General features: G+C 57.6%; 1 protein-coding gene across 3 annotated transcripts in view; it reads right to left on the bottom strand.

Moving 5' to 3' along the window:
• Window positions 1-23,586, bottom strand: part of ST3GAL2 (ST3 beta-galactoside alpha-2,3-sialyltransferase 2) — a 93,648-nt gene that overhangs the window by 9,814 nt on the left and 60,248 nt on the right. For 2 of the 3 annotated variants that reach the window (XM_054048752.1, XM_054048753.1), the window contains exons 2-4: window positions 20,253-20,337; window positions 10,518-11,823; window positions 4,276-4,469 (exon numbers count right to left, since the gene is read on the bottom strand). In XM_054048752.1, coding sequence (XP_053904727.1) covers window positions 4,276-4,469; window positions 10,518-10,847 — 524 coding nt within the window. In that variant the 5' untranslated portion in view covers window positions 10,848-11,823; window positions 20,253-20,337. Of the gene's footprint in view, window positions 1-4,275; window positions 4,470-10,517; window positions 11,824-20,252; window positions 20,338-22,275; window positions 22,449-23,264; window positions 23,374-23,586 lie in introns of those variants that run through there. The other variant, XM_054048754.1, reaches the window with a different exon arrangement.

Raw genomic sequence — 23,586 nt, 5'->3', positions numbered from 1 at the left:
TGCTGCACTGTACCACATCACCCAAAGTCCAAGCTGCATTTCACCACTACGTGGCAGCAGCGAAGCAGGAATTGGACACGGAGCCGGTTCCGGGAGAAGCCCCGGCTGCACGCATTTCTGGCCTGGCTTGCGGCCTCAGTAGTGAGCATCCTTTCCAGGGTGCAACTGTCCCCAAGTCACAGACGGATGGAACGTGACGAACCCTATAAATGTTCTATTACGCACACGACAGGAAACGCCCCAATAACAGGTGCTTGTGCAGCCTCCCGCTAGCCCCTGGCGCTGCCGGCTTTAATGACACGACCACTTTCCCTGCAGCAGGCCTGGCTCATTTTGTGCCCAGGACGGGGCAGTGCTCAGATAATGAACAGCTATGGACAGTTCTGACTGCGATCCACCGGCCAGTAACCACTGCCCCCCAAACAAACAGTGCCAGAGGCTGCTGGCACGGTGACAGGAGCTAGCACGGACCCCTGATCGAGCCATTGCGGGGGACACACAGGCCAGCCTGGAGAACGTTCTCCGTGAGCTTCCCTGAGGCTGGGCGATTAGAGACAGGGCAGCAATCGAGGAGTTTGTCAGCGTCAGGAGCTGGTTTCTGGAGCAACGTCCTAACGGAAGGATCGATACAATTCCGCTGGGGCAGTGAGACTGCAGCGAAGGTGGAGCTGGACCAATTCCTGCCTCCTGCAGCAGCTGCTGCATTCGGCTCCGGCCCCGCTCTCGGCTAGCTATGTATGGGCAGGGCCCTACCAAATTCACGGTCCATTTTGGTCAATTTCACGGCTGTAGGATTTTTTTTAAAAAATCATAAATGTCATGATTTCAGCTATTTAAAATCTAAAATGTCACGGGGTTGTAACTGTAGGAGTCCTGACCCAAGAAGGAGTTGTGGGGGGATCACAAGGTTATTGTTGGGGGGGGGGGTACTGCTACCCTTACTTCTGCGCTGCTGCTGATGGGGGTGCTGCCTTCAGAGCTGGGCAGCCACAGAGCAGCAGCTGTTAGCCTGGCGCCAGCTCCAAACGCAGCACCCAACAGCCGCCGCCCTGCGGCCGCCCAGCTCTGAAGGCAGCGCAGAAGTAAGGGTGGCAATACCCCCCCCCAAAATAACCTTGCAACCCCCCTGCAACTGCCGTTTGGCTCAGGACCCCCAATTTGAGAAACACTGGTCTCCCCCGTGAAATCGGTATAGTATCAGATAAAAGCAGCAAGAGACCAGGTTTCCCGGGGGAGAGCAGATTTCATGGTCTGCGATGCGTTTTTCATGGCTGGGAATTTGGTAGGACCCTACGTATGGGGCAGGAAGAACAGTTTGATTTTCAGACCCCAAGCTGAGCTGGCAGTTCGAGCGAGTTTTGTTCTGGCGTAGGTGAGCGAACAGCGTCTGCAAGTCAGAGGGAAAGTAAACAGCAGCCAGGCATTTCTACAGCACCTTCCATCCCAAAGGCTCCTGGGGGCTCCACGAACCTTTACATATGCGGCGCAGCGCCACTCAGAGGCAGCTGCCACAGGACAGAGCATGCCGGGCTGGCAACATCTTGCCTAAGAGTCGGGTAGAGCAATGCACACAGCGAGGGCTGATTCTGGTCAGTGAGGCTGGGTAAGCCTCTGCACGGAGGCAGATCGATGGGACGTTATCCAGGCCGACTCTCCGCTGCAAGACTGGGCTGGCATTTGGGGAAGAGGCACATTCCTGATCACAGCCCTACTTCAGAAGTTATTCCCAGAAAATGACACTGCACAATCTCAGTGCCTAGCACCTGACGCTTGCTGCAGAGGAGCGTGGAGACACAGGGGTGGCCTCCCATGTGATCCAAGGAGCCCGGATTGGTCTCAAAGCCCTCACCTGGGTTCGGATACTTTTGGAGCCATAATTCCCCATGGCTGCGAAGCGCCAGTGTTTTTGAGAACCCTGGGTCAGCATTAACTTAGACAGGGACCTCTCCCTGCAGCTGAATGTTCCCAGCCCCACTCAGAGTCAGGGCGACATCTTCTCCTGCCCCCCACTTCCCTGGCAGAGCAGCAACTCCACGTGGGAAGCCAGTCCCCAAGCGCCTCCCTCCTGCATATAGGAGACCCCAGCCCAAATATACCCTCCCTGATCCAGTGCAGTCCCAGGGCCCCCAGAATCCAGCCTCTGCACAAACACAACCCGCCGCGTGCCAGCAGCCACAGGGCCCGGATTTATGGACTCCTGTGTCGGAGGGTGAGCTCCAGCGGGCAGAGGACAAAGCCAGCAGGAGCGATCACAGCGGTAAGACAGCAAAGGCAACCGGGCTGCATCCAGATGAACCGCTGGCCAGCTTACGACAAGTGGGCGTTCCTCCTGCTAGCTGCAAAGGGAAGCGGGGCGGAGAGTCTATGACAGGGCCAGTGATGCGGCCCTAGCTACGCCATGGTGCGGAGCCAGGCCTGGCCAGGGAAGGGGTTGGGGAAAGGGCGCGGGGAAGGGAGGAGGGTGTCCAGGTGTCTGACAAGGGCAGGGGAACAGCCAGGTGTTCTAGCTACTGCTCAGGGTCATCTAGTGACCAGCACAAGGACACTGATGAAAACGGACAGCGAATGGCTGATCCACCTGGACCATTCCACCAAAGCTCTTGGTAAGAGGCCTTCGGGCTTCCCGAGAGGGGAAACCAGCATGCAGAGGGGGGTGCGCAGCAGTGGGGTCTTCAAAAGGGTCCAGCTGACTTAGGAACACCAGCTCCACCAGGACTTGTGCTCCCCAGGTGATTCAGAAGATCTGAACCCGTCCCCCAGAGAGTCAAAGGGCTCTTGGCCTGTGTGGGCAATCGCACCCGGCCGTTCTGATTTTTGGAGCAAAGAGCGTGGATCAGAGAGCAGAGCTGTCTCAGGTGGCAGCTAGGCTGGGAAGCGAAGGCCGGATGGAAGGAAGGTCCTCCCAGCAGGGCTAAACACCCTGGAGGCCAAAACACCCAACCCCTGTCTACCCCGCAGCCCCCACCAGTGCTGCCACGCACAGCAAGTGAGGGATCCCTGGTCCCTCTAGTGCAGAAATGGGCATCGCGGCGGGGAATCAAGAAGGAAGAAGGTGGGAGACCTCACCACGAAGGTGGATGAGCCAGTCCCAGATCAGCCAGCGGCCTCCTGCACCGCCCTGGCCAGGGGATCTCCGCCTGCGATTTCAGCACTCAGCTCAGCTTGGTGTGGATCTCGAACCCTGGACGCGTCTCTACTGGTGATCCTGAACATTGCAAGTAGCCGACTCTTTCCTCCCTGAGCCTGCACTGTGCCACCAAAGCATGCTGGGAAACCTGCCTTCCCACCCCACCCCACCCCATTGGGGGCGGCCATGGGGAAGCTGGGTACACAGAGATTTTATCGTTCCACTGTTTCAATGATCGGAAACAGAAAGGTCTTTAAAAGAAGGGAGAAGGATTGTTCCTCCCACCACCGCCATTTACTAACCAGGGCCTGAGTCCTTGGCTTGAGCCTCCCAGTCGGGCTGAGAGTGAGGAGCAGCCGCCTTCCCTTGGAGCTGCGGGGCTCGGGACTCAGCCCTGGCCCCACATCTGGGCTTGTGGAACTGGCGTTTCCCAGATTGTGACCCTGGGCTGACAGCTGCTGGACGCGGCTCTCACCGTCATGCTGAGACCCCCGGCTCGGGCCTGCAGCCACGCTACAGAACAGGGCTTGGACCAAATCACAGCAGGACTCGGGCTCTGACTCACCTCCTGGCACGCTCCTGTGGCCTGTGATTCGTGTGTGGATGGAAGGGGGTGTGGGCTCAAACCTGAGTCACAGCCCAGGCTCAGTGTGCAGTGTAGACATACCCAGGGAGGCTGCGACCTGACGCTGCATGTGCTAAACACTGCAGCCACCTCTCTGCACACCCCACTCCCTGCTTTCCAGGGCAGGTCCCAGCCTGGCTGTCCTGCGTTCGTCACAGACAGCCGCTCCCCAGGGACACGACAGCTCCCGACACACGCAGCTCTTCCCCTGCCCAGCAGCCACTTCCCGAGACTGGAGTTAATGAAACGAGAAGCCCCGGCCTGGGGAGGGCGGTGGAGACAGGACTCAGCCTGCACAGAGCCAGGCCCGAGAGAGAAGGTGCCCTCTGAGGACTTGGAGGGGCGGGAAGCTGCTCTGAAATGCAGGCAAGAGCAGCACGTGCGGACAAAGCGCTTTCACCTACTTTGCTCAGACATGATCCAACGCGAAAGCCGGCCCGGCGCTCAGATTGTGCCTCCGTCCGCAGCTCGCTGCCCCACGGGAGCCAGCCGCACCCCCTCCCCAGCGGCGCCAGCCACCCACCTCATGATGAAGTTGTGCCCGTCGATCTCTCGCCCGTAGCCAGAGCCGCGCAGGTTGCCTGAGTTGCCCACCACAGCGCAGCGCCGGCACTTCCTGGGGTCGCGGGAGCCGTAGGGATTCTCGCCCGGCACGATCTGGAAGAGCTTGCCCAGGACTTCATTAGTGTTGTGGGACTTGAACTGGGGCTGCAGCATCTGCAGAGACACACAAGGGCCAGTGAGACGTCTGGTTTCTATAGCACCCATCTCCATGGCACCCAGCCCCAGCCACCCACCTGGGCTAGACAGTCCTGCTGCCAGGCACTGCTCAGACTGCGCCCATCGGCCTCCGACTGGCAGCCGCTCCTGGGGCACTGGGCAAAGGAGGAGATGGGGCCGGCCTTACCAGCAAGCTCCTGTGGGCATGGGAGCAGCATGAACAACGCTCCTGGGACAGGACCGGAGACCCACAGTGGTGGGGGGGGAAAATCGGAGGAGAAAGGAAGGGGCAAGATGTTAAAGCAGGGCTGGGCAAACTTTTTGGCCCAAGGGCCACATCTGGGAATAGAAATTGTATGGCGGGCCATGAACGCTCACAAATTGGGGTTGGGGTGCAGGCTCTGGTTGGGGGTGTGGGCTCCAGGGTGGGGCCAGAAATGAGGAGTTCAGGGTGCGGGAGGGGGCTCTGGACTGGGGCTGGAGCCGAGAGGTTTGGGGTGCAGGAGGGGGCTCCGGGCTGGAATCGAGGGGTTCAGAGGGCGGGAGGGGGAATCAGGGCTGGGGCAGAGGGTTGGGCCGCGGGGGGAGGCTCAGGGGTGCAGGCTCCAGGCAGCGTTTAACCCAAGTGACTCCTGAAAGTAGCGGCATGTCCCTTCTCTGGCTCCTACACAGAGGCACGGCCAGGCGGCTCTGCACGCTGCCCTGTCCACAGGCGCCCCCCCGGCAGCCAAGGCCGGCTCCAGGCACCAGCTGAGCAAGCAGGTGCTTGGGGCGGCCAACGGAGAGGGGCGGCACGTCCGTCTCTTCAGCAGCAATTCAGCGATGGGTCCCTCGCTCCCTCTCAGAGTGAAGGACCTGCCGCCGAAGAATGAAGTGGCGGCGGTAGAGCTGCCGCCGAAGTGCTGCAGATCACAATCGCGGCTTTTTTTTTTTTTTTTTGCTGCTTGGGGTGGCAAAAATCCTGGAGCTGGCCCTGCCTGCAGCTCCCATTGGCTGTGGTTCCTGGCCAATGGGAGTTGCGAGGGCGGCGCTTGGGATGGGGGCAGTGTGCAGAGTGGAGCCCCCTGGCTACCCCTACGCGTAGGAGCCAGAGGGGGGACATGCCGCTGTTTCCGGGAGCCGAGTGGAGCGGCCCCCACCCCTGCTCCCTGGCTGGAGCACCAGAGTGGGGCAAGCCCCAGATCCTGCTCCCCAACGGGAGCTTGAGGGCCAGATCCAGCCCGCGGGCCGTAGTTTGCCTACCCCTGTGTTAAAGGAACAGCGACATATTTTCAGTCTGGGCCCAAGACTTCTGCCCCGCCCCGCAACCCCTGTGCCTTTAAAGACAAGGTCAAACGTGCAAGACCTTGGGATGGTTTGATCCCATGAGCGGCTCACCAGTCTGAAACACAGCTTCAGCATTAAGTGGGCTTTGCTGCAGCCCCCAGGGCACACACCAAAAATAGCCCCTAGGGGATTACTCACACTGCCTGGGTCCAACCCCCGGCTGGATAACAAGCCGAAGCAGTTGGCACACGGCTGCCACACATCAGCCACTGCTCCTCCCACTCAGAGTCTCTCTCGCAATTGGGGAAGCCAGCGTGAGCTGGGCCTGGCTGAGATGATGCCCAATGTGCAGCTTGGGTCTCTTAAATGCTTTGAACGGACTGCAAGACTTTGCATTTAAGCGGAATCCTTTTGAGACAAAAGTGTCTCGGAGAACCAGCAGCATCAGGTTTCAAATTCTTTGCATTTTTAACTATGCCGTTTCCTTCCCTGTGTCATTTACATTTTGGCCTGGTAACGCGGGAAGGCGGGGTGTGGTTTTGTCGAGTTTGTCTTCTGAAGATGGAGCTTACGACCAGGATGGTATTCTAGGGGCGTCTGTGACCCTTCCAGACCATGTTCTTATGTTTGAAAGCTCTTTGTTCGGCACCATTAAACAGCAACCCAGAACTGACAGACTGGATCACACCCAGACCCCATCTAATCCACGTTCCATCTCCAGCAAGTGCAGGGACCCAGGGGTGGGCAGCCATGGGATAATCTGCCCCACCCGACCCCCCCCGAGCTCTCCTCCTGGTCTCTAAGCCCATCGTCTTGCAGTTTTGTCCCCGCTGGGACAGCAGAACTGACCTAACGAAGTCACCCCCCTTTCCAGTGCACTGCCCTGCCAGACTCTTTCACACTGGTGTGACAGCAGGCTGGTTTGCCAGCACTGCAGGGGAAGTTGTAATGAAACCCATCGCCAGCCAGACGGAAGAGCGTCGAGAAGGACGGTTCACATAGTGCTGTCAGCCTGCCTGGCGCTTCGGAGACAAGTGAGACAATGAGGGACCCAATTCTCACTCACACTCCGCTCACTTCCTTATTCTTGAGTTACATCCGCACACGAGTGGACGCGGGCCCACGCTGCTTAAAAACACAATCACTCTGGAGGGCAGGAGGGTCTAATGGACGGGGCACCAGGCTCGGACTCTGCAGATCTGGGGTCAGCTCCCTGGCTCTGCCACAGACTCCCTGGCTGACCCTGGCCAAGTCTCTTATTTCTCCCCGTGCCACTGGTTTCCAGCTATAAAATGGGGATAGCGCTTTACTGGGGTGTTAAGGAGGAACTCTGTGTTTGTGGGGCTCGGGTATTGCAGGGATGCGAGTCCTCACAGGTCCCAGCCAGTGATTTCAGTCCACGTTGCCCTGAGAGCATCTCGTATGAAGCACCTGCCTTGTTCTGCCCAGCAGCCGAACGCAGCAGGCTACAGAACGGGGGGCGGAAGGGCAGCTTGGTGCGGAGAGCCAGAGTGCTGGCTCCGAGACCCCCCACAGGGCAGCGGTGAAACACGCGGTTGTGCCGGCCGATGGCTCCAAGCCCAGCCTCTCCCATCCCTGCAGAGGGACGCTCTCCCGAGCTCCCACCCATCGGCCTGGCCCAAGAGCATCGTCGGCTTTTATAACAGCCACTGAAGACCCCCCAGATGGTAAGAGTTTGCAGGACCAGCTAGGTCATACAGGAGCCAGTGGCTGCAGTGGAGCAACTCCCGATTCCCAGGGTGGGAACTGTCTCTAGGAGTAACACTGCATCAGGGCAATCGTCAATATTTAAAGCGCCCGATGCTCCTGCTCCCATGGCTAGATTCTGCTGGGCGAATAACCATCCCGAGGCACTCTCCGCTCACAGGAGACACGGGCTGGAGTGAAGAGGGTCAGTGCTAACCGAAATTTCCAAGGAACCATCCAGCCGTGCCAGGGCAAGTGAGGAGGACTCTATTGTCCAGGGGATTAGGGCACTCGCCTTGGATGCGGGACACCAAGGTGAGTAATTTAGACAGAGTGGGATAGCCTGAGAAAGCTCCAGCCCAGAATAGACCAGTGGCCAGGGCTCCCTGCTGCAGTGCGGAAGAGCCAACCTGAAAGCCCTTCACCACATCAGGCAGTGTGTGTGTGTGTGGGGGGGGGGGGACATGAACCCAGATCCCACCTCCCTGATGAGTATCCTACTCACGGGGCTAAAGTTCACAAGGGTGGGGCCCCACCCCAGCCGTTTTGGGACTTGCTTGCTGTTGTCAAAACGCCTGAAAGTTGAAACTAAATGCGGGGGTCAAAGGAAACATTTCACCAAAGGAGACGTTCCAGCTTCTCCCGTCTGGAAGCGATTCAGGGAACTCGGCAGGAATTCACCAATACTTTGGGTCAGCCCCAAACGTCCTTTTTCAGCAAACAAACCATTCAGCTGAAAAACATCACCCAGCCCTACCCGTTCGCCAACCGCAAATCCAGGGCTAGCGTAGGGAGAGTGGTGGAGGCAGTGGTACCGGTGGGTAGGCAGAGCTTGCTCACTTCTCATTTAGGAGCCTAGATTAGTTTATCCACTTTTTTTTTTTTTTTTTTAAAAACCACTAAGCCACTGGAGCAGGGCTCTCGGGGCCCAGAGCCAGCATTGGGCTCAACTGCAAGAAGAGCGGGGGGACGGAACGAGCCCCTCGTGGCGGATCGAGAGCCCACGCACCATCACAGCTGACGGGGACGGGCGGGGAGCACAGGGGCTCTCGTGGACTCCCAGAAGGGACGTGGGAGATCCCAAGGACGAGAGCTAAGACTCTCCCGCAAGCTCGGCCTCAGCTGGGCCAGCCAAGGCTGTGCCAAAGCAAAAGTGGCCTCTCCATCGCACACCCCTGGCAAGCTCGCCACAGAGCCGTGCAGCAAGCGGCAGCAAAGGCTGCGAGCCCATGGACAGACGGGGCTCATTGCCCAGAGCTATTGGGCAAGCAAGGGGCTTCTGTCTCCATGCCACCTCTTGGCCACTAAGCCTGGAACATCAGCTAATGGCCCTGACAGGAGGGGCGGGGCAGGCCCCCCCAGCACAGGCAAGGAGACGAGTGGGAAGAGCAGGAACACCCCCCCCTCCCCCGCCCCGGGTCCTGCACAACTCAGGCGCCAGGGGACAGGCCTAGCAGGAGAGAGACCCGGTCACCCCCACAAAACAAGCCAGCCCCTTCCCAGACAGCAGCCAGGCCGAGATGTAGGAGCTGACGCCTCCTTCCTTCTGGAGTGGGGTGTAGCCGCCAGGCCCCATTGCAAGCTAGGCTGGCCGGGCTGCTCTGGGCACAACAAACTTTTGGTCCATGGGGGCCTAGATGCACCGAGCCCCCTCAACTCGGCAATGGCTACACGCACTTGGCACTTCTGGAAGAATGAAAAGCACAAGCTGGCAACTGACAGCTCCCCTCCCCCCGCCTGGGCAGCTGCATGTGGGCATCTGGACGGGCGGCAAGCTGGACAGCTGGCTTGAAACCCAGAACCAAGGCATCTGTGTGTCAGGGCCCCCAATTTGCCGGTGACACATGGCACCCAGCAGCAGGGCGGCTGTGGGCAGCAGGCAAGGTCTAAAAAGCCTCGTTTTCACGTTGGCATCGCCTTTCCCACGGAAAAGAATCTCTCTGGGCACAGGCAGCAACACCAGCAGCAGAGATCCCCTCACTGCCCCCCATGCCCAGCAATCCCTGGCATCTTAATTGGGTTTCAGGACATCTGCCTCACACCTAACCAGGTGCTCCCACAGCCCCCATCATCTGCATGAGTGCCAGGAACGTGCCAGGATTCTCTATCCAGGGTAACAGGGAGACGGGATCTTTACTTGCTGCACAGTTAAAGCACACGAGACTGGATGCATGTCTCCAGAGCAGAGGGGAGCTATCCCTGACAGCATGTGCTAGGAACTGGGGGCCGGGAGAGGCGGAGCCTTCAGCCCACGCGAGCTGATGTTCTCGGGGTGTCCCCTCCCCTCCAGGAATACATCCATCTCCCTGTGAGGTGCAGTTCACTGCATTTTAAGTTGGGGAAACAGAGGCCAGAAGAGTGACTCACCCAAGGCTAGGGAGCAAGTCAGTGGCAGAGCTGGGATGGGAGCCCAGGGGTGCCAATTCTCCGCTGCCGCATGCGCAGGGGTGTGATTTTACAGCTGTGCCGGCAGGACCGAACGGCAGAGCTCTGCTTCCTGGCAAAAGTGACTTGATGAGAAGCGGGCAATGGAGGGTCAGGTCCAACTCCCAGCTGTGCTGTGTGCACTAACCACTAGACCGCACTGCTCCCTGCAGGCTAGACACGGGAGCACCCCAACTTCCCCAAACTCCACCCTCTGTTCAGTGCACCCAGCCCCAGGGAAGGCAACGGGGCTGCACAGGGGTCACGGAGGCAGCGCTCAGCCTGGGAGATTGCCTCATTAGCGGGGCTAGGAGGAGCCCAGTTGGGCTCAGCACCAGCATGAGCTCATCTCATTGCCAGATGGCCAGGGCCCGTTTGATTGGGAGGCCCCGAGAGCCTGGCAGGCCATTTGCACAGAGACACGTTGCAGATTAGACCTAGGCCGCCAGCAGGCTCTGGGCCCCTAGAGGGGAGTGGGTCAGGCATTCGAGCAGGCCTCCCGGGAGGCCAAGCAATGCGGCCTGCCCAGCAGCAGTGCGGCCTCCGGGTGGGCGAGGGAGAGAAGGAGGAGGGGAGGAAGGGGACTCCCTCCCAGCGCGAGTGCTTGAGATCCACCGACCCACGGCCCCCTAGCAGGGGCTCACTCACCATCCACCACCTCTGAACATCCGGCAGGAGGTCCATGTTCTCCTTGGTCCACACTGGGGAGATGTTGCTGTCGTAGTGGCTGGTGAACCACGCCAAGGCCCCTGCGTCCTCCGTGCACCTGCGGCAGGCGCACCCCTCCCCGAGGCGCCCGCCCTGCCGGAGGCGCTGCATGCCGGCGTAGCCGGGCACCAGTTTGACCCGGTGGAAGCCGCCCGGGCTGTCGGGGTCCAGGTAGGCCATGCTGGGGTGCGAGTACGTGAAGAGGAGCGACATGACGAACACTAGCAGGAAGGCGGTCGAAAGGAACCAGAACCGCAGGGAGCACTTCATGGTGGAGGGGGGATAGGAAAGGACCACCCTGCCAGGGCGGGGTCACCGGGTCCACTGGGCTGGCTGCTGACGTGCCAGCCGGCCTGTGCCGACAGTACGCTGCCCACCCTCTCTGCAGCAGCGGCAGAAGGGCATAGGGCAGGCTGGGGGGATGCACAGGGCAGGGGGGAAATCCACTGGAGATTGGCACAGCGATGCGTCCGGCTCCCCAGGGGCGCTTTAATCACCGCAGGTGCAGTCACGGCTCTCTGGACGCCACAGAGCCCAGCTGGGTCCCAGATGCTCCGATCCAAGCCAAGGCGGGGAGCAAGGGAGCGGCTGCAAGTCCGGCTGCCAATCCCCAAGCCCTGGATTAACAAGCAACAGGAGCCCTGGTCTCTCGTGGGCAAACAGCTCCCCTCTGCCTACGGCCCCAAAGGGGAGCCGTACTCCTCATCTCCTGCAACGCCGCTGGCCCGGGGACGAAGGGAGCAAGTCTTGGTGCGCGCAGACCCAGGGTCTAGCCCCTTGTCGGCCGGTCACCTGCTGCACGACTCTGTCCAGGAGGGGGAAGAAAAGTGCATCTCAGGGGGACTCTGCACAGGGGGCTAGAGCCAGGTTCCCACCGCGCCTCGCCCGCACCTGGCTGGCTGCTGCTTTCCATCAGCGTCTCCTCGCAGCTGAGGGGGCCTCGCCGGCTCTGGTTGCCTGGGAGACAGCTGAGCTCTTGAGGAGCTCCACATCTGGAGCAGGGCCCGGGAACAGCTGCAGCTCGGAGGGGGTCTCTCGGCGGCCCCCCCCGCCCCTGGGCCGTGTGCGCAGCTCCTGCTCAGCCCTTCCACATGCTCTCAGGAACCCCCAGCTGGCGTTCAGCTGCAGCCTCCCTCATGCTCTGCGGAAGCCGGCCTTCCCCGCTGCGTGGGCCTGTCAGTAATCCCCTGGCAATCGTCCCCTGCCGCTCGGTTGGAGGAGCTTCTGCTGTGACAAAGCCCTGGAACTGCAAGGGGGCAGGGATGGAGGAGAAAAGAGATTTAAAAAAAACAAATCACTAACAGCAAATAAAAACAAGCTCAACTGCTAAACCCCACAGAGCTGGCCACTGCCACCACGAGCCTAACCTCAGCCAAGGGGCAGCCGGAGCCCAGTAGCCCACCTGGGGCTGGTGGAGCAGGGGAGAAGCTAGATGAAGATCTCCATGAGTGGTCAGGGAGAGTCCTGAAACATGCCCCCTTCTCCCAAACCTCCCCATGCTCCACCTGAACGGACGTCAGCCTCGTACATGGTACGCCAGGTCCTCTCCGGTGGGAGAAGAGGAAGGGACCCCCCTGCTCCGAGACCACTTTGCATGGGTCTCTTGTTCAATTTGGTACAGTGAGGTTAGAAGTCCCCGCGTGAGTCAATCCCGGGAAATCCCCCTCAGACCACCCATCACAAGAGACATTGCATGGTGAGGTGCAGTTGCTTGGAGAGGCCCAGGGCTTCCACAGCAGGGGTAATGCAAGCCAGGCCGAGCTATGTGGGGAGCTCAGCCCTGAACCAGAAGGGGGTGCTGCAAGGTCAGGACAGAGGTCTACCGACAGCTGTCTGGGGGAGGAGCTGGTGCTAAGTGGATCATCTCCTCTGTGCAGGTAGGTGCACTGTATAGGGAGCCTCTTGGTGATGGGCCAACAGTCAAGATGAGCCACTCACGGCCTGGAGACTCTCCCCCATGCCCAGATCCCACGGGGCCCGTTGGAGCCAGCAGGCGCCGCTGCCACCAGAGTTCAGGTGAGAGCCGTGTCATCAACCTGCACAGATAGAACGCTGCTTCTCTGGGCTAGCTCGCGACCGCCTCTAGAGGGTCAGTGGAGTCCCTGCGGCCCCTGGGAGGTGCTGCTCGGGGCCCGACAGTCAGGGTGGAAAGGGCAGCCATAAGACCATGCTTCTTTACCCTCCACGGGTTTGCTGGGACACAAGGTGAACCCGCTCCTCACACTCCTTTCCCCGCTCCACCTGGAGGCTGCTTTTCAGGCCCCCACTGCAACACCTGAGGGACTAGACACACTCAGAAGCAGGCCCTGACCCAGCCACAGGACTCAACCCCCCATGGCAGCCTCCAAGACGTGACCAGCGTTTCAGGTGGACCCATCCTTGCCAGGAGGAATATCCCTGCTTCTGCCAGGACAGACTGCCTCAGCGCCAGGCCAAGCCAGAGCAGCCACTGGCACAAGCAGGCATGGCGTCGCCGAAGGGCTGGTTACACATCATTCCAGGGAAGGCGCTGCCCATGCACAAAGCAGCTCCGGACTGGCTGAGGGAGGGATGAGCAAAGGTTAAGGTGGCTGCGTGGCTCAGGATTAGCAATGGCGTCTAGGCTCTTTCACTCCTAGGTGGCCGGTTCAAGCCCGGCTCACGCCAGTGGCCACCCCACCTCAGAGCCTTTTGGGTGATCTCAGTCCAGTTCCTCCTGCATTTGAGAAGGGAGCGCTCTCCTCAGAGATGCAGGAGGCCCACGTGCAGCAATGAGAAGAGAAGGGGTCGGGGCCAATCTGGGACTCTACAGAATTGACCCTCGGTCTCCACCACCACCAGCTTCCTGTGGGCAAGTGGCTTGGTCTATGCCTCAGTTCCTCATCTGTGCAATGGGGACAACAGGCCTGCCCTCCACACATAGGCACGTGAACCACAGGGGATGCTCAGATACCATGGTGACAGGAGCAAGGTAGGTACCAGAGGCAGAGGAAGGCTGGGCAAGTGGTGAAGGTACAGGTGTGGGGGAGGGGTTGGGGCATCAGGAGACCCGAGTTCTATTCCCAGCTCTGCCAGTGGACTCCCTGCGCAACCGCCTCCAAAGCACTAGGGATGAGTAATTCCCACTCCCGCACAGGGGAGGGGGACATGCGAGATAATTTCTATCCGTGAAGTAAATCACTGGTACAATTCATTAGTATCTTAGCAGAGCACCCAGATGCCCCAGTCACGGACCAGCACCCGGCGGTGTCAGGCGCTGTACAAGGATGCCCTTTGCCCCCAAGAAGATTCACCAATGGACCGTGCTGGAGGAGTGCAGAGCCTCTGTTAGGCTGGTGTGACGCCCCTGCCTGGGGAGCTCAGCCAGCGCGTATCCAAGCACGGTCCAGAGGAAATGGATGCATTTCTGATACAAGGGACATGTACAGAGGGGTGTGTATAGAGCAGGGGTGGGCAAACTAAGGGCCAGATCCGGCCCGCCAGCCGTTTTAATCTGGCCCTCAGGCTCCCACGGAGGAGCAGGTTCTGGGGCTCGCCGGGGAGCCGCAGCATGGCCCTCCTCCAGCTCCTACGCGTAGGGGCAGCCAGGGGGCTCTGCTCTGCATGCTGCCCCCACCCCAAGTGCTGCACCTGCAGCTCCCATTGGCCAGGAACTGCAGCCAATGGGAGCTGCAGGGGCGGTGCCTGTGGACGGGGCAGCATACAGAGCCGCCGGGTCACGCCTCTGCGTAGGAGCCCGAGAAGGGACATGCTGCTGCTTCCGGGAGCCACTTGTGGTAAGTGCCGCCCGGAACCTGCACCCCTGAGCTTCCCCCCGCACCCCAACCCCGCTGCCCTGATCCCTTTCGAACCCTCCAAACCTCTCGGTCCCAGCCCAGGGCCCCCTCCTACACCCCAAATTCCTCATCCCCAGCCCCACCCCAGATCCGCACCCCCAACCAGAGCTCTCACCCCCTCCCACACCCCAACCCCAATTTTGAGAGCATTCATGGCCTGCATACAATTTCTATTCTCAGATGTGGCCCTCAAGCCAAAAAGTTTGTCCACCCCGGTACAGAATTTCATTTCATGTGTTTGCCTACAGGCGGTCAGTAGGGGGCGTATTTATACCTGCCTAGTCTCTTGTGGAAGCAGATGCTTCTCACCTAGCGAACTGCGGTTCCCGTCTGCGAGCAGTGGGCAACATGACCTTTCAGAAAAGCCTCCCCATGGCACTCTGAATCCTGCTGCCTCTTGCTTTCCCTGACGCTGGACTGTGCAAGCACGTGGGAGGAGCCTTCTGCGAGGGCCAAGGCCCCGAGCGCTGTCAGAGGCAGAGCCTGCCAAGGCTTGCAATCAATTGCTCACAAACCCAGCCAAGCAGAAGATGGAGAGGACAATCTGTTCCACTGCATTGCCTGCCTGGGGGCAGTGCCCAGGTGAGTGGTGCCTCTCTGGATTTCTACCCTAATGTGGCCTCACAGGCTGATAGACTGGCAGCACAGGGACTGTAAAGGCAAGTTCAGTGCATGGGTTATCGGAGACCTATGTTCATTCATTGCAGTGAGCCAGGAGATGCATCCCCCGCACTGCCAGGCCTGGATACCACCTTGGGCAGCCTCAGTCGGTGAGCCACAGCTGGTAAGATTTCGGCTATTAAGACCTGCCTCCCCTTCAGCCCATGCACTGGCAGGGCAGGAGCGGGCCCTGTGGACAGCCCCCTCAATCATCGGGAGCCGCGTGACTTGCTGCCAGAGACAAGGTCTGGAATTCCCAGCTGGATCCTGGCTTCCAGGCCCAGAGTAGATGGGCTAACGGGCTGAAAGCAGGAACGTCCCAGGCAGAATGGGAACGAGAAAACCCAGCACTTGTGGGACCTGCCAGTGCTCTCAGTGACACCTGCGATCACGGCTGTCAACGGGTATCAGAGGAAGGGAGTTTAAGCTCCTTTTCCAGTTCGCCATCTTCACACCTGCGCGTTCCCGTGCTGAGTGTTTGAGGAAGTTCTGATCTAGTTCCAGTTCTGGCACTCAGGACTTAGCTGACCCTCTGCTGCTGTGTGTGTGGCTGCCTGTCTGGGACAGGCTGCATGTCTCACTTGAAACGTTATCCTAAGGTGAGTCACCATAGAGCACAACCAGAACCTGTCCCCTAATGCGCAGCCCGGCAGAGACGGGATTGGAATTCCATGGACCACATCCACCATGGGTTCCAGATACAACGTGCCGATCAACGCCACTACGAGCTTGGAGGCTAATGAGTTCCCTAGAGTTCGAGCTGGGCCAGCATAACCTTCCCCCACGCTGCACCTCCCACTCCCCAGCAATGGGCCACAGCCCTCCCTAGAGGGATCCACAAGTTTCCACAGCAATCTTGTGCCCTCTGAGCTGAGGCCAACAGCGAGGAGGTGCCAAGGGTGGCATTTGCTGCAAGTCCCTGCATCAAGACCCCACTTCCACAAAATCATAAGCCACCTAGGAGCCAGACAGCCACAGCTTTCCTCCAGGCAGGGCCGGCGTTAAGCCGATTCGGCTGATTCCCCGGAATGGGCCCCGCACCTAAGAGGGCCCCGCAACGTCCGGGGCTGCCAGCAGAGCGGGGGAAAAGAAAAAGCTGCATCCTGCTTCTCCCCCCATCCCTTCAGCGCTTGCACCGCCATACAGCTGATCAGCGCAAGCCTGGGAGGGAGGGGTGAGGAGGAGGAATGCGGCGTGCTTGGGGAAGACGTGGGGCCAGGGCGGGGATTTGGGGAGGGATCCAATGGGGCAGGGAGGGGGCGCGAGACAATTCGCGTCCTGGCGTGGGGCCCCGCACCTGCTAAAGCCGGCCCTGCCTTCAGGTCAAGCTGGGCTGAATTCAGACTAGCCACTGAGAGGTCAGCAGCACCGTATCCCCATTACCCATCGCCTCAGAAGACAGGGCCGGCTCTGGCTTTTTTGCCACCCAAAGCAAAAAAAACGCCCGGCCGGCTGGAGCAGCGGGGGGAGGAGGAGGAAAACAAACCTGCCCCCGGCCGGCTGGAGTGGCGAGGGGGGGTGGGGGGGAGGGAAACAAACCAGCTGGCTGGAGCAGCAAAGGGGGGGAGGTAAACAAACCTGCCTCCAGCCGGAGCGGCGGGCAGGGGGGGGACGACAAACTGGCCCACCTGCTGGAGCAGCGAAGGAAAGAAAAAATAAAAACAAACAAAAAATACCTGCGGGGTGGTGGGAGCGTGGGTGCAGAGGGACTCCCGGCCCTGCAGACCCCAAGCAGCGGAGTGCGCACCCCGGCTAGCGGGGGTGGGGGGGAGGGGAGAACGGAGGGGCCAGGGCTCCCTTAAAGCGGGGCGCTTGCCACGCGGCCCCGCCCGCTGCGCCGCCTGCTGGGAGGGCTCCGCGCCGCTCCATTCAGCAGGCAGGGAAGGATGCGGGCTGCCCTACCGGGCTTGATGCAGGGCGCTCCCCTCCTCCGCCCCCTACAGGGCAGCGGGAGCAGTAAATCAAAAAGAAAAAACCTGCTGGGGCGGCCAAAGCGGTGAAGCGCAAAACAAAACCAAAAGGATTCGCTGGATGCTGCCCTTTGAAATCTGCCGCCCCAAGCACGAGCTTGCTCGGCTGGTGCCTGGAACCGGCCCTGTCAGAAGAGGCCATGCGACAGTAATGAGCCTCTGAAAATACCAAGGCAAGTGGCTTATTCATTGTGCTCACCTAGCCTGACCTCCAGCATAACACAGGCCAGAGACCTGCCCACGATCACTCCTAGAGCAGAGCGTTTAGAAAAACCTCAACGCTTGATATAGCTAGTGTCAGTGATGGAGAATCTCCCATGCCCCTTGGCTAATCGTTCCAGTGGTTAATTGCTCTCGCTATTAAAAAATTACACCTTCTTTCCGGTCTGAATTTGTCTAGCTTCAACTTCCAGCCTTTGGATTGTGTTAGACCTTCAGCTGCTAGACTGACGAGGCCATTATTAAATATTTGCTCCCCATGTAGATTATAATCAAGGCATCTCTTAACCATCTCTGTTAAGCTAAGCAGACTCAGGGAGCTCAATCTATCATATAAGGCAGGTTTTCTAATCTTTTAATCGTTCTTGTGGCTCTTCTCTGACCCCTCTCCAATTTATCAACATCCTTCTTGAATTGTGGGCACCAGAACTGGACACCGCATTCCAGCAGCGATCGCACCAGTGCCAAATACAGAGGGAAAATCATTTCTGTACTCTTACTCAGAATTCCCGTTTATACATCCCAGGATCGCATTAGCCTCTTTGGCCACACTGTCGCACTCGGAGCCCACGTTCAGCTGATTATCCACCACACCCCCCAAGTCCCTGCTTCCCAGGATAGAATTGCTCACTGTGTAAGCATGACCTACATTCTTTGTTCCTACATGTACACATTTATATTTAGCCATATCAACATGCATGGGGTTTGCTTGGACCCAGTTTACCAAGCCATCCAAATCTCTGAATCAGTGACCTGTCCTTTTCTTTATTTACCACCAATTTGTGTCATCTGCAAACTTTATCAGTGATGATTTTAGGTTTTCCACCAGTGCATTAATAAAAATATTAACTAGCCCACTGGAAACACACCCATTCAAAGATTCCCCATTTACAGTTACATTTTGAGATCTATCAGTTAGCCAGTTTTTAATTCACGTAATGTGTCATGTTTATTTTATATCATCCTAGTTTTTTTTTTTAAATACAAATGTTGTGCAGTATCAAGTCGAATACCTTACAGAAGTCTGAGTAAAGCATGTCAGCATGACTACCTTTATCAACCAAACTTGTAATCTCATCCAAAAAAAAAAAAAAGCTATCAAGTTAGTTTTACAGGATCTATCTTCCATAAACCCTGGCTGATTTGCCTTAGTTACATTACCCTCCTTTGAGTCTTTATTAAAATCGAGTCCTGTATCAGCCATTCCACTATCTTGCTTGGGGGCAATGTCAGTTTTCTACAATTCCTAACATCTGATTTATAATTCATTATTATTAATTTCCCTTTGCTGCCATTACATATCCAGCTGCCTTCATTTCCCATTTAAACCAGGTCGTCGTTTTTAAAACCAGAACATCCTTCTTCTCTGTTTGGGGCTATCTGGGCATCGAGCCCGTTCTCAAATGATTCCCAATGGTCATTCACATTTTTCTGATTCAATTCTTCCTCCCATTTGACTTCTCAGCTATTAAGACTCATGCACCCTTGTTGATAGTCTAGAAAGGCACCATGGTACCATAACAGAAAGGATTTTTGCAGCTATGAGCCCAGTCTTGTAGCCCTGGCTCATGCAAGGAGCCCCATCTACGCCAGTGGGGCTAGTAGTACAAGAGGGTTTGCCAGGCTAGCCTGGACTCGGACATTTCCCAGCACTGACAGCTACGTAGTGATGAGCTATCTCCCATCCAGTCACTTCCGCTGGTCTCCCCAAGGACCTGCTGTCATAACTATAAAGGGAAGGGTAATAGCTGTCCTGTGTACAGTACTATAAATCCCCCCTGGCCAGAGACTCCAAAATCCTTTTCCCTGTAAAGGGTTAAGAAGCTCAGGTAACCTGGCTGGCATCTGACCTAAAGGACCAATAAGGGGACAAGATACTTTCAAATCTTGGGGGGGGAAGGCTTTTGTTTGTGTTCTTTGTTTGGGAGTGTGTTCGTTCTCGGGGACTGAGAGGGACCAGACATCAATCCAGGTTCTCCACATCTTTCTAAGCAAGTCTCTCCTATTTCAAACTTGTAAGTAAATAGCCAGGCAAGGCGTGTTAGTTTTCCTTTGTTTTCTCAACTTGTAAATGTACCTTTTACTAGAGTGTTTCTCTTTGTTTGCTGTACTTTGAACCTGAGACTAGAGGGGAGTCCTCTGAGCTCTTTAAGTTTGATTACCCTGTAAGGTTGATTTCCATACTGATTTTACAGAGATGATTTTTACCTTTTTCTTTAATTAAAAACCTTCTTTTTAAGAACCTGATTGATTTTTTCCTTGTTTTAGATCCAAAGGGGTTTTGGATCTTGATTCACCAGGAGTTGGTGGGAGGAAGGAGGGGAATGGTTAATTTCCCCTTGTTTTAAATCCAAGGGGTTGGATTTGTTTTCACCAGGGATTTGGTGAAGGTTTTTCAAGGTTTCCCAGGGAGGGAATCCATTGAAAATGGTGGCAGCCGAACCAGAGCTAAGCTGGTAATTAAGCTTAGAAGTTTTTATGCAGGCCCCTACATTTGTACCCTAAAGTTCAAAGTGGGGATCTCAGTCCTGACACCTGCTTTTTCTTTTGACTTGGCTACGCAAGCCAGCAGGAGCTCCATGCCAGCAACGCCAGACTGGCATGGAGCGAGAGGCAGAGGCAGCTTGCAAAGGGAAAGGAAAAGAGAAGCCATGCTGCAGATGTAGTCGCTTCTGACCTGGAGGCAGATGAGCTGTGTATGAACCAGGCAGGCCATGGCATATTCCGCAGCAGGCAGGTGCAGCGCCAGGCAGTGGTTGTGGGGCACATGGGATGCAGCCTTCACATGGACCCCAGGAAATGTTGCCTATCTAAACCCCTCATTACTCTAAAAAAGCCCCGCCTCAGATCAAAGCAACCAATCACAGCTTCCCTGGGCAGGAGGGCACCTGCATCGGGGCATGTGTTTAAACACAGAGCACGTGAACTGGAGCCAAAACGAATCGACGTGGGGAGAAGGGGGAGCCAATTCAGACTGAATCCCTCCCAACAGCCCCAGCCGCCTCACTCACCTCCTCAGGTGGTTCCTCTAGCCATTCAGCGGACCGCCTGCTCACTCCCGCAGCAATTCGTGCAAGCCCCCAACCCTTCCGCTACCTGCAACAGAAAAACAGCATCAGCACTGGCTGCCAGCTGCTGCGGTCCACAGTTCTCACAAGGCCTAACCCAGTGGCTCTCCAACTCCGCCGCCATGCAGGGGAGAGACCATATCCCCTCCCGTATCCTCCTGTCCCGCCCCGGCTCTCTGCTTCATTTCACAGGCCACGCTGTGCTCAGACCATAGCTAGAGCCACTGAGCTAACTGGGCCCGGAGTCATTTCGGAGGCAGATTGTCCCCCCTCAGTTCTGCCATCAGCGATGAGGCTTGGTCTGCCAGGCCCCAGGGCCGAGCTCCTGGGGGCAGGAGGAGAGGCAATGCCTGGCTCAGGGCCCAGACCTTGCCCCCGGCCGCTCTTGCAGCACATCTCTGGTCTGGCGTCTCCACGGGATGGCCACTGTCCCCACGGCAGAGTTCATCCTTCCCTGCGTAGCGACCAAGTGAGTGACTGCATGTGCAGAACGCAGCCCATCCCCATCCCTTTGAGGGCAGGCCCTTGCTCTCCCTCTGTGGCCTGCACATCACTTCACCAGCCAACCCCCAGCCCCATCTTAGGGGCCACAGCTGCTATTCCAGCCCCTCCAAACAGGGCTCCAGGCCCAGGGGGGCCCAGAAACACAGACCCCGGAGCCCTGCCTACAGCACCCCTCTGTGCATCTGTCTACCCAGAGCTGGCACGGAGAAGCTCTGCTCCTTCCGGCCACCCTGCCCAGCCCCCTCTGGACAGGGCTGGAGCAGCACAGAGCGCTTGGGATGTGTGAGCACTGCACCAGGAGCAGGACTTCCTGGAGAGAAGGTATCATCTGTGATTCCCCATCAGATGTGGGCTGCTCTCTTTCCAGGGGTCCCTGCCAAGTTTCCCCAAGAACTCCCCTCTAGCTCTCCTGCACAAGGTGAGAGGAGAGAGTCACCTCGGAAACCACCCAGCACCGCCCATGCTGCAGGTGTTGGCACCAACTCTTGCCATGGCCAGTACGTTTCTTCCACAGCCCCTCCCCGGTGACTTTGCTCCTGCTCTGGGGACAGGCTGCTTGTAACAAAGTAAATACAAATGAAAGGGGAGGATGTGCCAGCACCAAGCAAACACTAGCGCAGAGCTCCTTAGAAAGCCGAGATAGTACTTCCTCATTTCCTCTTCCCATCGCAGCCCTCAAGTGCCCACATCCTGGTCACCTGAGCCACCACGTCTCCCCAGCACGGGATGGCAGTGGCGCATGGGAACGGGCTTTGCCTCAACAGTACTTTCAGCCCCGGGGGAACGCCGACCCTCCTCTGGCACGTGGAGCCCGGGACCAGGAGGGCTGCCCAGAACGAGAGGGCAGAACGTCTTGTGCGGCTTTGCAAGGACACCAGCAGCAGGGTGACCTTGGTCCCAATTCAGATTTTGTAAAAAAACAAAAAACAACAAAACCACACACACAAAAAAACCCACACACACCAATAAAACGCTCCAGATCGACAGAAATCCTCGAAGGAGATGATTTAAAGAGTGATTCCAAAGGAAAAACATCCCGTGGCAGCGAGTGAGCCAAACATCACAGCACTGTGCTGGTGCATGAGATCGGGGGGGGTGGGGGGAGGGAGGGGAAAGAGGACTAGCTCATTTCCCCCTCTCCCCCTCATCACCCAAGCTGAAGAAGAGGCAGAGAGGGGAGGCAGCACAAATAGCCAAGGAATGGGTGTCTTAAAAAGGGACACGGCCCTGCTAAGAATCTGATCATTTCAAGCCCAGTCCTTGAAGCATTTCCTGAGGCACACGGCCGTTCCAAACAGGTGCAATTGCATTGTGAGGCCATTATCTCTGGAAAGCCTTTAAAAATCACAGCCTGTGATAAATCTCCTGGGAGCAGCTCAGCCCCCCTCCCCGCTCCTATCAGGCCATCTTTCTTGCAAGATTCACAGGGGCCCTTTGCAAGGTGGCAGAGAGTTGCTCTCACCAAAACACGGCAGCGGACAGGTCGCGATAACCTATGCCAAGCTGATCGTGTCCGGATGTTACATGCAGCGTCCGTACATATAGGAGACCCAGGGAAGGGAGAGCGGCTTTGACAGCTTGTGCTATTCAGATCAGAGGCCAGGACACTGGGTAGAATCTCTTTGTGCCGCTGAGCTTCAGAAATTTAAACAAGAGACAAGGTCATTTCCAGATTGGACTGTCAACAAGCTGTTGCAACACCCTCCCAGTGCTGGACAAGCGTCACTGCTTGCCAGGCTGCCTCCAGCTTAAAGCCAGGGCTTGTTCAGTCTGCCTGATGAAGCAAAGAATCTGCAAGGGTCTCTTCTCTCCTCCAACCCCCAATAGCCCGGAGGGTAACAGAGCTGCAGGGGGCATCAGACTCCGGTTGCCCTCCACACTTCCCCACCAAGGCTCCAGCCTGCAGGTTGGAGGCGCGTCCCATAGGACCTATGGATCCACAGCTATCGTTTTGTTTAGAGCACTTGAGAAATTAAGACATTTGCACAAAAATAAATGTGACCTGATGCAAGGTCCGGATCCAGTCTGTGGCCGAGCAGAATCCCCTGCCCTGTACCCTGCGAATATGGGGAGTGCCAGGGTGAATGCATTTCCCCAGCAGTCACAGTAGGTCACTTCCAGGCCTAAACACCTGTCATGTCACCATGCACCAGCTCTAGTGCTCCACTCCAGAGGTGGTTGCATTTCAGTCCTGGGGAAGGAACTACTGCATCTCTGTGGTTTGTAAAGTGCTCTGGAGCTAGGATTTCTCAACCAGGCTTATTAAAAACAGAGATTAGGAACCAGTTATTCCTCCCAAACTCATTTAATCTGACTGCTGGATCTGATCAGTGCTCTGACACTAGACACAGGACTCTGTTTAACCCCTTTGCTAGAGGGCTAGGAACTTGCTAGGCAGAACAAGCCATCATTACCCTCTGCACAAGAGAGTCGCAGGGGGATTACACGCACCTGACCCCACTGTTCGGCTGAAGCCCCCTCTCAGTCACAGGCATGGAGGGACAGCTGCAACGGGCACCTCCTTGAGACCCTTCTCCGGTGCAATGGAGCTAGAGCTATATGGCCCCATCACTGGTTGAGCGTATCATTTGGTGCTGGGGATAGTGGGGAAGGGACAGAAATGCTGCAGCCCCCTCCCCTCCCCTCCCCCCCCCCGTTGTCCAACTACAAGCCTTGCACTGAAGCCCTGACCTACCCCACAGGCCAAGCAGTCCTGTCAAAAACGGAGGCAGAGCCGAGGCAGAGCCAAGTCAGCTGCCCCTTCCCCTCACGT

Source organism: Malaclemys terrapin, chromosome 14, assembly GCF_027887155.1.
Source record: "Malaclemys terrapin pileata isolate rMalTer1 chromosome 14, rMalTer1.hap1, whole genome shotgun sequence".
Taxonomy (NCBI): domain Eukaryota; kingdom Metazoa; phylum Chordata; order Testudines; family Emydidae; genus Malaclemys; species Malaclemys terrapin.
Note: the sequence above shows the minus strand (reverse complement) of the source record. Positions and strands in the feature narration are given on the sequence as shown.